General features: G+C 38.0%; 1 protein-coding gene across 1 annotated transcript in view; it reads left to right on the top strand.

Moving 5' to 3' along the window:
* The window catches only part of TRPM1 (transient receptor potential cation channel subfamily M member 1), a 103522-nt gene extending 83142 nt beyond the window's left edge, over positions 1-20380 (top strand). Inside the window, exon 27 of the mRNA XM_070496799.1 lies at positions 18995-20380. Coding sequence (XP_070352900.1) covers positions 18995-20267 — 1273 coding nt within the window. The 3' untranslated portion in view covers positions 20268-20380. The remainder of the gene's footprint in view (positions 1-18994) is intronic.
* The last annotated feature ends 363 nt before the right edge of the window (positions 20381-20743 follow it).

Genomic DNA, 20743 nt, shown 5'->3' with positions numbered 1-20743 from the left:
CAGGGGCCCAACAATTACACCAGAATTCATGATACACCGTGAAGTCACCCTGGCGTATGTTCAGGCCGGTGATTCTGCCTCAGTCCACAGGAGGGACGAGGTCTCTGGCCCCTCTCCCCTCCTAGATCTAGCCACCTTGTAATCCAGCCAGTCAAATTCAAGGGTTATCTGCACCAACTTTTGGCTTAATAAAGTACATTTTCAATAAAACTTTGAAACACTTCTTTGCTGTTTTAATAGGAATTACTAAGCTTTCAAGATATAAAAATTATTTCTTCACGAGAAAGATAAGGGACCCCCATTTTGATAATCTAAAATTTCCACTTTCTGGTTAGACATTAACTTGAATTTAATCACAGCCAGTAATTTACAATGGAAATTGTGTTTTGTTTCCCTCTGCCTCTTTCCCTTCCCCCTTCCCCCAGCATTGTTTGGATTTTTGCCATTCTTGGGCCAAGCCTCCAAGAATGTGGTTATCAGGTCACTACCAAATTGCATTTTCCTCTTGGGGCTGTGTGCACACGTAATAGGAATGAAATTGTACTGGGCAGTAAAAACATGCTACTTCCCGTTTCCCTTGGCTGAGATCTCCACAGTGATGGGAGCCCCTCCAGGCCCCTCTGTTGACCCTTTCTTGGCTGAATCACAGGTTAATGGCAGAGACAAAATGGGGAGGAGGTTTGGGGAGAAGGTAGCTTTCCTTCACTCTTAACCAAGACAGCTGAGGAGCAAAGAAGAAGGTGGAAGACTCGAAATAAAATTAGTTATTTTTAACCTAACTTTTGATACCAGTGATTTTTTTTTTATAAGGATTGGCACCTGAGGTACCAACTGTTGCCAATCTTTTTTTTTTTTTCTGCTTTTTCTCCCCAAATCTCCCCAGTACATAGTTGTATATTTTAGTTGCCGGTGCTTCTAGTTGTGGCATGTGGGATGCCACCTCAGCCTGGCTTGATGAGCAGTGCCATGTCCGTGCCCAGGATTTGAACCAGCAAAACCCTGGGCCGTCAAAGAGGAGAACATGAACTTAACCACTCAGCCACGGGGCCGGCCCTCTAATACCAGTGATTGCTTTTAAAATCAAATTTTTCAATACTCTGACATTCCTGCCATTTTTTGTCTTCTTTGTACATTTGATTGTTTTTATTTTCTGCATCACCATTTGCCATTTAATGATTTTCCTGTTCTTCTCTCAGTGGTGGCATCACCAGCACCATTCAGACTGCAGGGGCTGTTAGGGGTGGGCGTCTGTGAAAGGCACTCGGCAGCAGTCCTGTCCTGGCCTCTCTGTGGTCTGGGTGCCTTTCAAAACCTGGGCCAGCGATTTCATGACTCAGTCTTACAAATGTGTTCACACATGTTTACACATTTGTTGTGCTCCTCCTGGCAGGGTGGTTTGAGGGCTTATGTGCAGAAACAAAATTCATGGCTTTCCCCTAAAGCTTGGAAAGTTACATACAAAATCCTAACAATTTACCATTTACTTTTATCATATAATTTCAACATTTTGTAAGATCCAACCTTTAGTCCCTCAATAAGAGAGTTACAATATGATTCAGTTTTCAGTTAACACTTTGCACTGGATAGACTCTAACCAGGTCCTGCATCCCTCACCACTACCTCTCTTTAAAAGCCCTTCAGTGGCTGCCACTGCTCCCAGGCCTTCAAGGCCGTGCTGTCTGTCCAGCCTCACCCTAGACTGTCCTCCCCTCATGCTCAGTACTCCAGTCTTGCTGGCCTTCTTTCATTTCCTCAAAGGCACCACTTTCTTCCTGCCACAGGGGCTTTGCACATCCTGTTCCCACTGCCTGCTCATCCTTTGGATCTCTGCTCAAATGCCAACTGCTTATGGAAAACTTCCCTGACCACTTCACACCTTAGACTAGGTCAGGGCCCTTGGACTCTAAGCTCCACAAAGGCAGGGACCATGTTCGAATTTTGTTCACCATGGTATTTCCAGAGACTACACATCTCCACATAGCAGGAGCTGCTATTTTGGATGAATGGATGATTTAAAAGTTCATCTCCTGATTTGAATGCAAATTTCTATCCTATCCTCAATGAGTTCCCTCCAGGAATATCAAATAGGAGATCAACTACGCTCCCTCTAGGTTCGAAAATTTGGTTTTACTACTAGGAACCAGGAACAATCTCAATATGCAAAAGATTCTGCTACCCATAATTGTCAGGAAGAATCCTTAATAGCAGCAACACCAAAACTAGTGTCGACATTGGCATGTGTTGTCTCTGCTCAAAGGGACAGTATCAGATAACTAAGATGGCGGGTGGGAGAAGAATATTCTATAAATAACTTCTGCCAGCACAACCAAGGTAGAACTTGTCAACCTAAATATTCTATTCTCACCATACCAGGTTAATAACTGGTAACATACAGCCTTATCAATTGGAGCTTGAAGGTCATTTCTGTGTCTCTTGCAACGCCTCTGTTGAACACATCGTTCCTTTTGTGGGTTGGCATCCCTTATCACGGGTTCACAGGTTCAAGAGCAATTGAGTTGGACAGAATCTTTTCTGAGAAAACTTTGTCAGAGATTCAACTTCCTTTTCTCAAACAATGAGAATTATGTAATCCAGTGTGTTTTCCTTTTTTCCACAGCTTCAAGAAAGCTTAGCACCAAATAATATTTAATTAGAACAAGCATACTGCTGTAGGTTTTTGGAATATGTGATGTACATTGCCTCCTGATTTTCTCCTCTTTACTCTTTCATATATTCTATCTATTTACATAAATTTTATTTTATATGTCTGATATTTCAAATGATGTGGGTATAACTCGTGAATTATACATTTTAGATGTAGTTGGTCCTGTACTTAAGGGGATCTGTGGGTCTTAGACTAGCCAAACCGATAATATCACATTTGGATTCCCCCAAAACCTTCTGGGTTAAGAGGTTTCTTATCATATTTGTGGATCTGGGTTAAGGTCTTGAGTTTCCTCTGGGGTTGATAGGAAATCAGCAATTCAGGGCCTTGAGATCTTCTTATTTGGCATCCTCTGCCTAAATGACCAGGAAGAGAAGATGCTAGTGATAGAGACCCTTACGAGAAAGACAAGAAGGAGAGAAATGAGATAGGAACTGAAGAGGACCTGAAAGAGAGATCAGTCTTAGAAAGGAGGTGGGAGATTCCTCTGATGTACAGAAAGTCAGAGAAAGACAAACATGTGGTGATGTGGGAGGTTTGGAGAAGATCCCATCTGAATGTCTTGATCTTATAAATTAATAGGAGGAAGAGTTGCTTGGATGGTGGGGAAGGAGTAGGATTAAATGTTGAAGTTTTAATTTGCCTAGTAAATGACAATCTTGTTTCTTACTTGACTTTGAGGGCCAATTCAGAGAGAGATACAGACATCAGGCAGATAGAGAAAAAACATATCAGCTTTATTAGCAACAAATGTTGTGCTAGAGTGTGTGGTTCAGTTCTTGCCAAATACACACCCCAGAATTAGACTTACCCACTCAGTCATAAGCAGCACTAGCCACCCGACGGCCTCCTTCTCACAGGCAGAGTCAGCCTTCGCCACTAAGCTTACCATATGAATAAGACAAAGTGAGAACCCATGCTCCGTGCAAGTAGCTGGCTCCCAAAGAGAGAGAAAACCATGCTGGTTTCCTGGTCCCAAAACTCCTATCAGAAAATGAGTCCTCCTCAAGAATAAATAACTGGTTGGAGAGAGGCCAGGAGTTTGACACTAATGGAAGGACCAGACACATAGGAAGAAATAATAGGAAAAGGGAAAAAGTACTCCCCCCTGCCCCCAGCAACATTACAGACTTGAAGCCAGTAGGGAGGATTTGAGTTTACCCTCAGGGGAAATATAGTAGGAGAGGACCTAGCCAGGATACGCAGCAGGAATAATAAGGACCTAGCTGAAATTAGATAACATGACTTGGTATTGAGCCAAGTCAGTGTGGCTCCCATGACTTTCATCAGTGATGCTCTCAAGCCCAAGAGCAAAGATGCAAAAAGTGAATGATGCGTGGGGCATAGCAAAAGAGAGGCTGAAGGGGACCTATGTTGCCAAGAACCAGTCAGTAGGGACTCCACAATGATGTTAGTGTTTGCAAATGGCAGCATAAACATATTACTTTGGCTCCAGGCACCATTTAACCCCCCCCCCGCGGTCCTGGAGTCCTAGTCGTGGTAGATAAAGGATTAGGGCTTGACATTATTATGTAGGAAGCAAGGGAGAGACAAGCTGGGATATTAATAAGAGCTTCACTGAGTGACTGATGACAGAGTCTGGCCTGAACAGAAAGTGAAATGTAGCCAGAAAAGACTAATTATTTAGATGACTTGAATTCCAGAAACTAAGGAGGTCTGAGGTGTAGCCATGTTGGTGTATATAAACGATGCAGCATAGTGCTAGAATCCTAGAGAGCTTAATATTCTTTGAGTAACTATTCAGTATTTTGCATATTAAAAAGAATGAGAAGCAGAAGAATAAAGACTTAACATCTTGGTCTTGGTTTAGTGTTTCACATATAAAAACTCTGTAAGTAAGCACAAGTAGGTTCCATCCTGGATGTTCTCCCTGCAATTACTAAACTTAAAAGGCAGCTTCATATGAAGAAGTAGATGGAAATTAAAATAGCTGGATGGAAATTTTGGCCTGGGTTAGACAACCTTATGATCTATAGACCTGGAATAAGATTACAGGGTAGGAATCATCTTAGAACTCAATATAAAATACTATAGGATCTTGAAACATGTGTTTCTTCAAGTATGAACTGGACCTAGTTGCTCCACTAACATTACGTTTTTATGTTAACATTTAACTCTATCATTAAGGAAATGTTCCCATACAATTTATGAGATGCCTTGCAGGTGAAGGGTGATGTTTACACAAGAAAAGATGACTGTACATAAAACAAGTTTTAATAACTGGCTTACTACAGAATTCCAAATGTCTAAGTTCTGTCCTTAGGAAGGACATACGGGAACTTTTACCATGAGAACATGAATTTGGACATTATATTTAATAGGTAAGAGTCTATGAAAGTCCAATAAAGTTATTCCATATGTAGGTATTCTCTTGGAAGTTCCTACAAAAGTTTCACAAATTTATACATTGCTGGACCTATTATTTGAATGAAATGGAAAACATTTTTTACAATACCTTAACAAAAATGTGTTTCAGTGAAACTACTTTAAGGTTTAGTGGTGTAACATTCAAAATCAAATACTCCTAAGTAACAGATAAGCTAGGATACAGATAAAAGCATCTGAAGATTTGCAATCATACCTACTTCATACACTTATGACATTTTACACCTGCATAGCATTTATAGTCTACAGAGTACTTTCTTTTACACAATTTCACTTAATTCTCATAAGATTATTATGCTACTACTGTTATTATTATTATTACTTTATGAATCATTCACCAGTGACAGATGCACAATAAAAATGACCTGGTGGAACAGCTTCATCCCTAATGAGAATATGGGCACATCTCAAAAAGAATCCTGAGGCTGACAAAATGTTAACCAGAAACAGCCTTTCTTTTTTCTTGAATACAAACTAAACACACAAAAAGAATCATGATATGTAATATCGGCAGTTAATCTGGGACCATTATCTTTTACTTTCTTAATTTAAAAAATAAATAGAATTATGTATATATGCACCAGATTTTGAGACTGATTAGGGCAGTAGGGCATTGCCTTTTAACAGAAAAGCCCAAAGACCAATATGTACTAATCTCTGAATCAAACAAAAAGCTGAGGGGAAAACACAGCTATTATTGATCAAGACTGATTAAGCAAATTGGGTTCTGGGCTCTCGGTGATTTAGTAGGAGATACACATGAAGCAGTAAAGGGCAGGGCAAGTAACGTCATAAGTCAAGTGCAGCTGAAATTCTATTCAAAGACAGGAAAACAGTTCATTTGGGCTCGGACAGATTATAGATTTCATTTGTTTTTAGTTTCTTTTGATATGGAGAATGGAGAAGACTCGCCCTTAGGAATTGTTCTTCCTGCCTGCCACTTGAGAAATCAGTGTTTGGTGGTTAGTAAAATGGCCTTAATGCCCTTTCAAAATGGAAGAATTTTTGCTGTGAAGTAAATGCTACCATAATGTATGAAATCGAAACCTAGAGAAGCTACTTATGTGACCCACAAGTAAATCCAAACACAGAAATAGTTACAGAAGCCATGAATTCAAATTGGGGGGAAATGGATAGAAGTAGATCTGATAAGAAATCAGTAGTGTAGTGTGTAAGAAAGAGCACTTTGCCTCACAAAAGTACTCATTATCTAAAGAAATAGTCCCTTTGAGCCAATACTAGTCATCCTAGAAAAATAAAGTCGTTTGACCACGTGATTTGAAATATTTCAAATTGTTGGCATAATTTATAAAATGAACATTATTTTGGAAAATGTTCTACATTCTAATAAACAATGCAGGCATGTTAATCTAATTAAATAATACATGAAGCCAGAATAGCAACAGAATTTTATATACAATGGCTGGGGTCCCTGACATCACCAAGACAGCTTTCATTCATCTGGTTCTTCCACAAATGTTAGAGGTAGCTACAAGTTCCAGAATAGGTTTTCTCAAACTGAGGACATCAAATGCCTTGGTATTTGGGGTCTTCACATTGTAAGAGAATTTTACCTTTTTGTTTTGATGATGATGGCCTGTTTGTGAAGGGTGCAAGCAAATTTGAGGATGAAGAACAAGATGAGGCAGAAAGGGAGGATTGTGGTCAGATTCTGAAGAGCTTTGATGCATACAAGGAACAGAAATGTTTATAGGAGGAGGTTAAGGAGTGCTATTGAACTGGGAGGGAAAACCTGAAGCTCCATTAACATAGCACTTTACGTCATACTGAGAAACTGTCAGCTGTCCATATCACAGAATGGGATTACCATGGAGATTATAAGGTTTCCCTTTGATGCACTCCTTGGTACCTAACACTAAGATGAAATTTGTCTTTTTATCCTAAATGTGATGAGAAGCTGCTACTGTTTTTAAGCAAGGAATGACATGATTGTTTATCTGTGTTGTTGTTTTAGATTGGAGTGAGAAGACATTAGAGGCAAAGATGCTATTCCTAAGAATTAATATTTTTTGCTTTATCAGCCTGGGAACAAAATGAGGTCATATATCTTTTAATATGAAATGAAATTATCCTGAGACCTCATCATGCTTATTCTAAGAGTGCCTTCTTTCTCTTCCTATTGTTCCCCTACCTTGAGTCAGTTGCAGGAGATCCAGTGGTCCACCCAGGTCCCTACCTACTGTATCAAGAGCCAAGAAGGTGGGGCCAACCATTGCTTTTTTTCTCTCTCTCTGTCTTCCTGCACTCGGCCCTGGAAGTGGGCATACTTGTGGAAGCATACAGCAGAGTGGATTAATTAAAGCCCCAAATTTCTGATTGGGGGATGGAAAGGGGGAGCTCCAGGGAACTAGAAATACCAGGAAGATTGTAGGGAGGGAGAAACTTGGAAAAGTAACCCCATAATGTTGTTTATGAAGTCAAGGGCTCACCTCCAGTCGGGGTGTGTGTGTTTGCATGTGCGTGTATGCACGTGTGTGGTTCTGCTCCTTACAAAAAGCATTGAGGGAGACGAAATGAACAAAAATGATAGAGTAAAGAACTCTGGAATTGCATCCCTCTATAAATGGAAAAAAAAACTGGCAGAAATTTTCAGAATCAACTTTTTTAGAACTCTGGAAATTAACCAAAGTCTTGCAGCAATCTGTGGAGTGCTTATTCCAGAAACATGGCTGAATCTCAGTTTTTTTAAAAAGTGAGCTTTATGGCATTTCAGTTTACCCAGTTCCATTCCCCCCTCCTCAGTGGTAGCCCTGAAAATAACAGCCTCAATTGCTGGTACCAGTGGAGGCAGAATGGACAGCATCCATAAAGAATTACAACAGTTTGTTTTGTCCTGTCTGGTGGCTCCCTGAAAGACTGGCTTAAAAAGTGTGTCTTAATGCCCCCTGACTTGAAACTGGCTCAGTGCTAAAGCTGCCAGCCAGGGGGCAGACGTGGAGTATTTGTCACAAACATTTACAGGCAAGTGTTTTAGTCCCTGTTCCCTAAGGTGATATATACCAGAGTTGGAACAAACAACAGACTAACCAAAAAGCTTGGGAGAAAAGGCTAAGAAATGAGATGGCCACAGGGCTTTGAAAAGCTAACATATTCCCAGGAATCTAAAAGGCCATGTTCATGCACAGGGCTGTGCACATGCTCAGGAAAGACCTGAAAAGGCTGAAAGTCCTCAGTTACAGTTGACTTTGAGTCTCTGTGCAAGTAGGAAGGGAAGGCTAAGACAAAGATGTAAACTGCCTAACTCAGTGTTGAAGACATGGATACATAGAGCCCCTCAGTAAAGACTAGGAGATATTTTTATTTAAGGAGTTTAAGGAAGTCTCTATCCAATCATTAGCTGACCACTAAGCTAAAAGAACAGAGATTTCAGTGGGCACACCCAACAAAGAATACAGACTTTACAGAATTATTTCAGAAAAATCATTAAACAAACAACAATAACTAAAATTTTAAAAAATACCAAACTCTGGGGAGGAGAGTGAATCTGACTTACAGAGTTGCAATATTATAATATTTAAAATGCCTAGTTTTAAATAAAAATTACAAGACATGCAAAGAAACAAGAAAGTATGGCCCACACATAGGGGAAAAGGCAATCAATAGAAACAGGCCTTGAGGAATCCCAGATGTTGGACTTCTTAACAAAGACCTTAAATCAGCTATTTTAAATATGTTCAAAGAGCTAAAGAAACCATCTCTAAAGGTCTAAAGGAAAGTATGAGAATGATGTCTCACCACATAGAGAATATGAATGAAGAAATAAAATTTATTCTTTTTAAAAAAACCTGAGGGGGCTGGCCCCATGGCTGAGTGGTTAAGTTCATTTAAAAAAAAAAAATTCTGAGTGGGCTGGCCCCACAGCTGCATGGTTAAGTTCATGCACACTGCTTCAGCAGCCCAGGGTTTCTCTGGTTCGGATACTGGGCACGGACCAGGTACCACTCATCAAGCCATGCTGAAGTGGCATCCCACATAGCAGAACAAGAAGGACCTACAACTAGAATATATAACTATGTACTGGGGGATTTGGGGGAGAAGGAGGGAAAAAAAGATTGGCAACAGATGTTAACTCAGGTGCCAATCTTTAGGAGAAAAAAAAAAAAACTTAAACCAAACAGAAATTCTGGAGTTGTAAAGTACAATAATTGAAGAAAAATTTACTATAGAGGCTCAAAAGCAGATTAGAGCAGGCAGAAGAAAGAATCAGAAAACTTGAAGACGTCAATTGAGATTATCCAGTCTAAGGAACAGAAAGATAAAAGAAGTAACAGAGTCTCAGAGACCTGTGGAACACCATCAGCATAACAGCATACATATAATGGACGTCCCAAGAGGAAAGGAGAGAGAGAAAGTGGCAGAAAGAATATTTGAAGGAAAAATAGAAAAAAAAATTCCCAAATTTGATGAAAGATATGAATCTACACATCCAAGAAGCTCAATGAACTCTGAGTAAAATAAACTTAAAGAGAGTGACACCTATTCACATCACAGTGAAACCGTCAAAAGCCAAAGGAAGAGAATCTTGAAAGCAGCAAGAAAGAAGCAACTCATCACATGCAAAGGAACCTCAATAAGCTAAAAGGCTGACCTGTCATCAGAAACCAAGGAGGCTAGAAGTCAGTGAGATGATGTATTCAAAGTTTTGAAAGAAAAAGACTGCCAACCAAGAATTCTATATCCAGCAAAACTATCTTTAAAAAAACTGAAGGGGAAATTAAGATATTCCCAGAAAAACAAAAGCTGAGAGAATTCGTTACTAGCAGACCTGCCCTAAGAGAGATACCAAAGGGGGTCCTTTGGACAGAAATGAAAAAACAGCAGACAATAACTAAAATCTACATGAATAAATAAAGAGTACTAGTAAAGGCAATTAACTACATAGGTAAGTATGAAAGACATTATAAATGTATTTTTTGTTTGTAACTACTTTTTAATTTCTATATAACTTAAAAGACAACTGCATAAAGCAATAATTACAAGTCTATGTTGATGGGCACACAATGTATAAAGATGTAATTAGTGACAATAATAGCATAGAGTAGGAGAGGAAGGAATGGAGCTTTATAGGAGCAAATTTTTTGTATACTTTTGAAATTAAATTGACGTTACTCTGAACTAGATTGTTATCAATTAAGAAGCTCATTATAATCCCCAGGACAACCACTAAGAAAATAACTCAAAAATGTACAATAAAAGAAATGACAAGGGAATTAAAATGATACACTAGAAAATGTCTAACACAGAAGAAAGCAGTCACGGAGGAATTGAAAAACAAAAATAGACATGACATACAGAAAACAAATAGCAAAATGGCAGAGGAAAGTTCTTCCTTATCAATACTCATATTAAATGTAAATGGGTTAAACTGTCCAATCAAAGACAGAGACTAGCAGAATGGATATTAAAAATACATATGATCTAATTGTATGCTGTCTGCAGAGACACTTCAGATTCAAAGACACAAATACTTTGAAAGTAAAAAGATAGACAAATACATTCCATGCAAAGAGTGACCAAATGAGAGCTGGAGTGGCTATACTAATATTAGACAAACTTTAAGACAAAAATTGTTATTAGAGACAAAGAAGGACATTGAACAATGGTCAATTGATCAAAAAGATATCACAATTATAAATAGACATGCACCTAATAGCAAAGCCTTATTATGTATGAATATATATGGAGCAAACACTGACAGAATTGAAGGGAGAAATACGCAGTTCTACAATGATAGTTGGAGATTCCAACATCACTTTCATTAATGATAGAATGGCTAAACAGAAGATTGCCAAGGAAATAAAAGACTTGAACAATACTACATGCCAACTCAATCCAACAGACATGTATAGAACACTCAACCACTGCGGAACACACATTCTTCTCAAGGACATATGGGACATTTTCCAGGATAGACCATACATTAGGCCATAAAACAAGTCTCAATAAATTTTTAAACGGCTGAAATTATAGAAGGTGTGTTCTCCAACCACAATGAAATAAAATGACAAATTAACAAAAAAAAAATTTGTAAAATTTACAAATATGTGAAAATTATACAGCACAATCTTGAATAACAAAGGGTCAAGGAAGAATCATTCACAAGGGAAATTAGAAAATACTTTGAGGCTGCACAACAGTGTGAATGTACTTAATGTTACAGAACTGTACACTTAAAGATGGTTAAGATGGTAAATTTTATGTTATGTGTATTTGACCACAATTAAAATATTTTTAAAGTAAAGAAAGAAAATACTTCAAGTTAAACAAAAATGAAAACTCAAGATAGCTAAAACTTATGGGATGCAGCAAACGCAGTACTCAGAAGAACATTTATAACTGTAAATGCCTATATTAAAAAAGAAGAAAGATTTCAAAGGCACTGAGTACTGAACTAAGGACTAGACCACCACCAAGGTCCCAGACTGATCACTGGGCTGCACACACACAGGACAGATCCCAAAAGCACTGCAAAGCCTTTGAAAACTGAACTAAAATTGGAATCACAGCCCACAGAAATCATGCTGGAACTCGCAGCTTGAACCTAACCAGGTTAATCATATTCTAAAACAAAAGTATCAACAACCTCCATAGAATTTAAACAAGACCTGAAGTCACATGACATGTTATTCAAAATGTCTGGGATACAATCAAAAATAGTTTAGAATATGAAGAATCCAGAAAATCTCAACTTACCTGGGAAAAAGACAATCAATAAATGTGAATCTGTTATCTTGATAACACAGACATTGGAATTGTCTAACAAATACTTTAAAGAAGCTATTATAAAAGTACTTGAACAAAATTGCAAAGAATCTTGAAATGAATGGAAGAATAGACAGTTTTGGTTAAAAAACAGAAGACATAAAGAACCAATGAGAACTTTAGAACTGAAAAATACAATAAGTGAAATTAAAATCTCATTGGATAGGCTCAAGCATAAGAGATGACAGAGGAAAGAATAAGTAAACTTGAAGATACATCAGTAGAAATTACGCAATTTCAACTACAGAGAGTAAATAGACTGAAAAGTAAAGAGCCTCAAGGACCTGTGGGACAAAAACAAAAGTTATAACATTTGTGTCATCAGAGTCCCAGGAAGAAAACAGAAAGAATGTGTTGAAGAAAATAATATTTTGAAAAATAATAACTGAAAACTTCTCAAGTTGGGTGAAATACATAAACCTACAGATTAAAGAAATCTGGTAAATGCCAAGCAGGACTAACACAAAGAAATCCACACCCAGACACATGTTAAATACTGCTGAAAACAAAAGACAATGAAAAAAAATGGCAGTAGCCAGAGAAAAATGACACATTACTTATAGGGGAATAGCAATTTGAATAGGGGAACAGCAGATTGCTCATCAGAACCTATGACAACTAGGAGGAAGTAACACCATGTTTTTAAAGCTGAAGGAGAAGAACTAGCAACTAAAACTCTATATCCAAAAAAATATCCTTCAGGAATGAATGAAGACATTCTCAGACAGAGGAAAACTAAGAGAATTCATTGCCAGCACACAGGCTCTAAAAGAATTACTACAGGAAATTCTTCAGACAGAAGAACATGATAGCAGAAATAAACCTGACACATCAGGAATGAAGGAAGAATGTCAGAAATAGTACATACAAAGATGAATCTTCCCCTCTTGAATTCTTTAAAGTATGCTTGTCAGCTGAAAGCAAAAATTACAATATTGTCTGACGGGGTTCTCAGTACATGTTGATATAATGTATAAGACAACTAGAGCATAAGGAAGTGGACAGAAAATTGACCTATATTGTGTTGATGTCCCTCCATTCCGATTGAACTGATGCTAAGTAAACTGTGAAATGTTACTGTTTTATAATCCCTAGAACAACAACTATAAAATCCATAGTAAATGACATAGTCATTTCCCAACTTATTTCTGAGGCCAGCATTACCCTGATACAAAAACCAGACAGAGAGGACTAAAAAAGAAAACTACAGACCAACGTCCCTTATGAACATAGACACACGAATTCACAACAAGGTATTAGCAATTGAATCTAGCCATGACCAGGCCGAGTTTGTCTCAGTAATGAAAGGCTGTTCAGTATTTGAAAATAAGTCAGTGTAATCCACCATATGAACAGTTTAAAGAAGAAAAAACACATGATCATATAAATTGGTGCAGAAAAAGCATTTGACAAAATTCGACATCTGTTCCTCAATCTGTTAAAGGGCATTTACCAAAAACCTACAGCTAATTTGATGGAAGACTGAGTGCTTTCTCCCTAAAACTGAAGCAAAGCAAGGATTATCACTCTACTACTGCTATTCAATGATGTACTAGAAGTCTTAGCCAGTGCAATAAAGCGAGAAAAAGAAATAAAAGACATGTATCTTGAAAAGGAAGAAACAAAACTATCCCTATTTATAGATGACATGATTGCTAACGTAGAAAAAACACATAACATCTTTAAAAAATAAAACTAAACAAACATACAAAAACCTCCTAGAAGTAATATGTGAATTTAGCAAGGCTACAGAATACAAAATTTACACACAAAAATCAATCTTAATTCTATATACCAGCAATTCATAATCGGAAACCAAAATTTTTAGAACAGTACAACTTTACAAAAGCTCCAATAAAAATGAAATACTCATACATAAGTTTAATAAAACATGTACAGGATCTGTATGTAGATCATGTTTATAAAAGAAATCAAAGATGATCTAAAGAAATGAAGAAACATACCTTGTTCTATATGGTAGCGATGCCATTTCTCCCCAAATTGATCTATAGATTTAACATAATACCAATCAATCAAAATACAAAAGCAGGATACTTTTTAGATGTAGGTGAGCTAGTTTTAAAATTTAACTAGAAAAGCAAAAGAACTAGAATATCTAAAACAATTTCAAAAAGGAAGAACAACATTAGTGGAATCATACCACCTAATCTTAAGACTTACTATAAAGCTATAGTAATGTTGGTTATGTGTGGTAATGGTGAAGGGATAGACACATATAAATGGAACAGAATAAAGTGCCCAGAAGGAGACTCACCCAAATATGGCTAACTGATTTTTTTCAAAAGTGTAAAAGTAATTCAATGGAGAATGAATAGTCTTTTCAACAAATGGTGTTAGAACAACAGGTGGACATTCATATGCAAAAATTGGACCTTGACACATACAGAAACCAAAACCGGATCATATCTAAATGTAAAACATAAACCATAAAACTTTTAGAAGGAAATATAGGAGAAAATCCTCATGACCTGGGATTAGACAAAGAATTCTTAAACACGATACCAAAAGCATGATCCATAAAAGAAAAAAGTGATAAACTGGATTCCATCAAAATGAAAGACTTTTGCTCTGCAAAAAACACTGCTATCACAATGAAAAACAAGGTGCAGACTGGGAGAAAACATAGGCGTCACATATCTGATATAGGACTTGTGTACAGAATATCGAAAGAACTCTCAAAACTCAATAGTAATGGGGAAAATGACCCAATTAAAATATGGGCAAAAAATTAGAATAGACACACCAGAAAGGACAAGTTTTGGCAAATAAGCCCATGAAAAGATGTTCAACATTATTAGTTATTAGTGAAACACAAATTAAAACCATGATAAGAAACCTCTACACACATATTACAATAGCTAAAATCAAAAAACGTGGACAATATCAAGTATCGACAAGGATGCTGAGCAACTGGGACTCTCAAACACTGCTGGTGGGAATATAGAATGGTCAGCCACTCTGAAAAACAGTTTGGCAGTTTCTTATAGTGTTTAACATACACTTAACCATATGAACCAGCAATCCAACTCCTAGGTACTTGTCCTAGAGAAATTAAAACTTATTGGTTCAGCCACTATGGGAATCAGTATGGAAGTTCCTTAAAAAACTAAAAATAAAACTGTCATACAATCCAGCAATCTCACTTCTGGGTGTATATCCAAAGGAAATGAAAACAGGTTATTAAAGAGACCTATGCACTCCCATGTTCATTGCAGCGTTATTCACAACAGCCAAGATATGGAAACAACCAAGTGTCTGTCAATTGATGAATGGATAAAGAAGATGTGTGGCGTATACACACACACACACACACACAATGCAATATTATTCAGCTATAAGAAAGAAGGAAATCCTGCCATTTGTGACAAAATGGATGGAACTTAGCATAATGCTAAGTAAAATAAGTCAGACAGAGCAAGACAAATACTGTATGATGTCACTTATATGTGGAATCTAAAAAAGCCAAACTTATAAAAACAGAGAATAGAATGGTGGTTACCAGGGGCTAGAGGGTAGGGGAACTAGGGAGATGTTTAAGGATACAAACTTGTAACCAGTAAATAAATAAGTCCTGGAGATCTAATGCACAGCATAGTGAGTATAGTCAACGATACTGTATTATAAACTTCAAGCCTGCTAAGAGACTAGATCTTAATTTTTCCCACCCCCAAAAAAGAAATGATAATTATGTGACATGAGAGAGGTGTCAGCTAACTCTACAGTGGTAATCATATTGTAATATGTAAATTGCAATCAGATTAGTACGTTGTACACCTTAAACTTACACAATGTTATATGTCAATTATATCTCAATAAAAACAATTTTTAAAAACCCTATATTCACACAAAACTTGTATACAAATGTTTATAGCAGATCCTTTCATATTTGCCAAAAAATGGAAATAACCCAAATGTCCTTCAACAGATACTGTGGTACACCCATACCATGTAATACTACTTGGCAAAAGAAAGGAATGAATGATTGATACATGCAACAGCTTGCATGAATCTCAACGACATTATGCTGAAAGAGGCCAGTCTCAAAAGTTTACCTACTGTATAATTCTATTTACTTGACCTTCTGAAAAAGATGAAACCATAGGGATGGAGAACCTACCAGTGGTTGCTGGGATTGGGGGTAGGGGAGGGAGTGACTATAAAGGTGTGGCACGAGGGAGTTCTGGGGGTGATGGAATTACTCTGGATCCTGATCGTGATGTTAGTTATAGAAAGCTATACATGGGTTAAAATTCAAAGAACTGTCACCAAAAGAAAAAATAGTCAATTTACTGCATGATAATTTTAAAAAGAAAAGATGAAATTAGAAATATGTCTTAAGAGGGAATCAACTGTATTTAATGGGAAAGCCAAGTAAATCACTTTGGACCTAAAATGCTTTTGTATTCTGTGCTGTGCTGAAAAGTATTTCACTCTGTGGTGAAAGGAGAGAAGAATTAAGACCTCGAAATGTAGGAAATCTCATATCTCACTAAGAGCTCTGTCACAAATGATAGATTTCTCTTATGTGTTTCCTGCCACTCAATGTGTAAACAGATGTGGGACTCTTGTCAAATTGTCTCCTAGATAGCCTGTCTTTCCCCATCTAAAATGGAAATCACTCCTTGTATGAATATCAAGATTTGCAAAACATGTTTTAAGTAATTGTGGGAAGTCACAAAACATAGCTAGCATAGGAGATATTTCCTCATTCGTCCTTTTTGTTAATCATTTCAGATATATGTGAACTTACACTTATTTTTTTATTTCTCTTTTCCTACATACTATGAAAACTCAATACAACTTCCCTTGATTTGGCATAGCCATTTAAAATGTGCTGTCTCCACACTGTAGCTGTTTACGATGAGCTTGAAATATGCATCTGACATTTTTTCTTAACCTAGGCCACATCATGAAGCATTGTTTCTTTCACAGCTTCAGCTGAGGGAGTGGCAGGTGGGATAGGAGATTTAAGAGACTCCTTAAAGAGGAGTCCTACCACAGAGCTTGGTAACTTATTCAATGCAGGGGAGGGGGGGTCAGAGAGGTGTAAGGCAGACTAAAGAATCAGATGGACTTTGAAGTTGCTTTCTTGCATGTGAGTGGCCTGTGATGCTGTTATCTGGATTAGGTAATACAGGAGAAAAAAAAGAAGCAGAGAATTATAAAATATTTGAGAGGAAAGATACTTATCTATATTTCACCAGGTTATTTATTTTCAAAAGTTTGCACAGCTGCATTATCGTTAAATGTAGTATTTGATAAAGGATTGCAAGTTTGACTGTTACAGAGGCAGCGTGGTTCTTAACACAAAACGAATCCTTGGGGGTAACAGATTTGAAGTGAGCAAGGAGACACATTTCACAGAGATAAACCAAGTCTTAGTTGAAGTAATAGAAAATTCATAGTGAAAAGTTCTTCTCTTTGTCCCTGAAATGTGGAAGGAGAGAGAACCGCTAGAACCTGCAGTATGTATGGTAGGGAAACTTTAAAAGAAGGAAGTCAGGACTTCTCATACACAGTGAATTTGGTGAATTTGGTCCGCCTGGTGGCAAACTTCCAGGAAGCCAGACCCTTCCTGCTCAAATGATGTGGTTTCCTAAGGGCATATAAATAGTCCTCTCCCTGTGAAAAGAGTTAAGAATAGAAGCCAAGGACCCTCCCACACATCACAGCGCAGCTGTCAATGTGGCCAGCAGAAGAACAGCATTAGCAAAAGCAGTTCTAGGAGAATGTAGGGCAAGGTAGCTGCAGAAGCAGCAGAGAGTGAGGACAGCACGGGAGATGTAGTCAGGCAGAGAGCAGAAACGTCGTGCCAAGAAAAGCAGCAGATGGTCAGGAAGTAGAAAAGAGGAAAGCAAGAACAGGTGAGGGGATTTATAAGGAGTTGTCGAGAGGGTAGCAAAGACCTGCTGGAAGCAGATTCAGTGCAAACTGGGTGACCCTAGAGCCTGCCTGTACATTTCTGTGAAAAGATAGAAAACCAGAGCATAACAAAAGCAGACTGAAGTGTTTGCCTTCACACAGGAATGACCTTGCTGGGACAGACTGCCACAACGCCCGGTTTAGAGGGCCCAGAGCCTCCGAGCTGGCACCAGGGTCCCCTCTGCCCTGGCCACCCCGGGCACAAATTCAACTTGTAGACAACAGTTTTAGGTCCTGGGAATGCCTTGCTGCCTCTTAGAGTTAAATTTCATGAACCAGTTGAAAGACTCCCCCGCTATATTTATCCTTGAAACACAAAACATAGTCTATACCAGCAGGTTTTAGTTCAGGCAACATTACAGTTTCATAGGCTGTTGCCTGATCTTCTAGGAGTTAAAAAAAAAATCTAACAGCAGATATTTATAATTTGCCATGATCTTTCTTTCTCACAACCCCATAAGGCAACACTAATTATTAAATATAATGAGCAATTTAAAGTTATTGCTATTCTTTAGACAATTAAAGGACCTCATGTCCCTTAGGTAAACTATCTGATAATATGAACTTAATTATTAACAATTCATTTTCTGAATGCCCTGAACTTCAAATAAGGAGTTTAATTTATTTATTTTGTCATCATAACCATTAATTGCCGACAGCTGTAGTCAAAACTCAGAAACCTAAGTGCTAGTATCTTGCTTTATCATCAGAGGCAATGTGATGTACCAGCTAAGAGACAAAGACTGGAGCAAATGCTGGAGCTGCACTGTGTGCATTCAAATCTTAGCTGCACTGTTCGCCAGCTGTGTGACCTTGGCCAAATTACACTCTCCATGACTTTTTTATTTCCTCATCTGTAAAATGGGATGATGATAATAGTTCTTACCTCATAAGGCCGTTGTAAGTAGTAAACAAGCCTAGAATAGCACCTCAGTGAGTACTTATTAATGAATACGTAAAGCACGTAGAGCAATGAATGGTAAATAGCACTACATGTGTTAACTGTATTTCTATCATTTTCTGATGCTCCTCACAGTAATTTTTAGAAGTTATATTAGGAATGCATGAAGTTTGAAAATATGCCCAGTGAGTTCCATGATTCTCAAAAGACTGAAAAATTGTATAACAATATCATAGTTTTGCTTTTAATATTTAATTAATCTCAGTTTAATAAACCTATCCCTTTGTATTCACCAGGGTTGAAAATATGTCAATGAGGTTGGAAGAAATCAATGAACGAGAAAATTTTATGAAAACTTCCCTACAGACTGTTGACCTTCGACTTTCCCAACTAGAAGAATTATCTAGCAGAATGGTGAATGCTCTGGAAAATCTTGCAGGAATTGACAGGTCCGACCTGATACAGACACGGTCCCGAGCTTCTTCTGTATGCGATGCAACTTTTCTTCTAAGGCAGAGCAGCCTCAGCAGCGCCGACGGCTACAGCATGTGTAGATATCATTTTAATGGAGAGGAGCTGTTGTGTGAGGATACTTCTGTCTCCAAGCCACCAGGGACAGGATTCAGGAAAAAAGCCGGTTCCTTCCGTATGAAGGAAGAGAAGGACCCAAAAACACATCTGGTACCAGAGCGTCAGGGCAGCCTTCACCTTCTATCCAGCACAAGCACGCCAGCAACGCCAGAGTGCAGTCGACTTGCATTCGACAACGTAAAGTACACCTCAGAGCCGAAATTAGGTCCAGATATTGGGATTTCAGCTGAAGATGATGAAAGGCGGGCAGACTCCAGAAGAGAAGAAACTATTTCCCCAAGTTTAAATCAAACAGATGTTAAGAACGGAGAGAACAAATCAGATTTTCAAAACACTCAGCTAACCGTGGAAACCACAGAGATAGAAGGCACTATTTCCTATCCTCTGGAAGAAACAAAAATGACACGCTATTACCCCGAGGAAACGCTCAATGCGTGTAAAACAATGAAGTCCAGAAGCTTTGTATATTCCCGTGGAAGAAAGCTGGTCAGAGGGGCTAACAACTGGAGTGCAGAGTACAGTACAGTCACGGACCAAGCAGGCCCCTCTACAATTCAGCAATGGACTACAGAATGGAAATACCAAGTTAGAAAGATCACACGTTCTCACAGCACGGATATTCCTTTGATTGTGTCAGAAGCTGCAATGCAAGCTGAGCGGAAAGAACAATTTACAGATACCGAAGATGAAAACTGTGTTTCTGAAGCAGTCCCTCAAACTTCTCATTTATCTCTAGCTGTTACTGACAGAACTGGAAAGGAAAACTTACTGTCTGTGAAAACAGACCAAACTTTGGGATTCCCATCTTTAAGGTCAAAAAGCTTACACGGCCATCCTAGAAATGCTAAAGGCTTTCAGGGAAAATTAGACAGATCTGGGCATGCCAGCAGTGCAGGTAACTTAGTAGTTGTGTCTGGAATTACAGTGGAAGAACAGAAGGCCAAGCAAGAGAAAACTGCCACAGAAACTGAATGCTAATGTGTTTCGTTTCTTTGATTACTAAATCAAAACCACCGATGAGTAACATCTTGGTAATTTAAACAGCATCAATTTCTGAAAACATTTTCATTTAAAATGTTTGGCAATTTGCACTTATGATGAACCTAAAATTTAATGCACTAAACTTAAGGTAGTATTTTTGTAGCATATTTTAGTAAACTTAGTTTTTTTTAGTTGGAATAGGATCAAATGAAAGAGACAATACTCCAATTGGGATAAATCACTTAATCAGTTTGCAAGATTCTACACTCTTTTTATTTCTGAGGGCCACCGAATAGCCTAAGAAATGTCACCAATAGGTTACTTAGGGAGTAAACAACTATGTAAGAAGGAGAAATTAAAGAGAAAGCAAACAAGAAAAAAAGGAGGGGAGGGGGAGAAGAAAAATAAAATTATGAGGAGCAAGAAGTCAGAAGTGGAAAGGAACCATAAACATCCGATGTTTTTCATGGGTC

Source organism: Equus asinus, chromosome 2, assembly GCF_041296235.1.
Source record: "Equus asinus isolate D_3611 breed Donkey chromosome 2, EquAss-T2T_v2, whole genome shotgun sequence".
In the NCBI taxonomy this organism is placed as follows: domain Eukaryota; kingdom Metazoa; phylum Chordata; class Mammalia; order Perissodactyla; family Equidae; genus Equus; species Equus asinus.
This window is presented reverse-complemented; position numbering and strand designations above follow the sequence as displayed.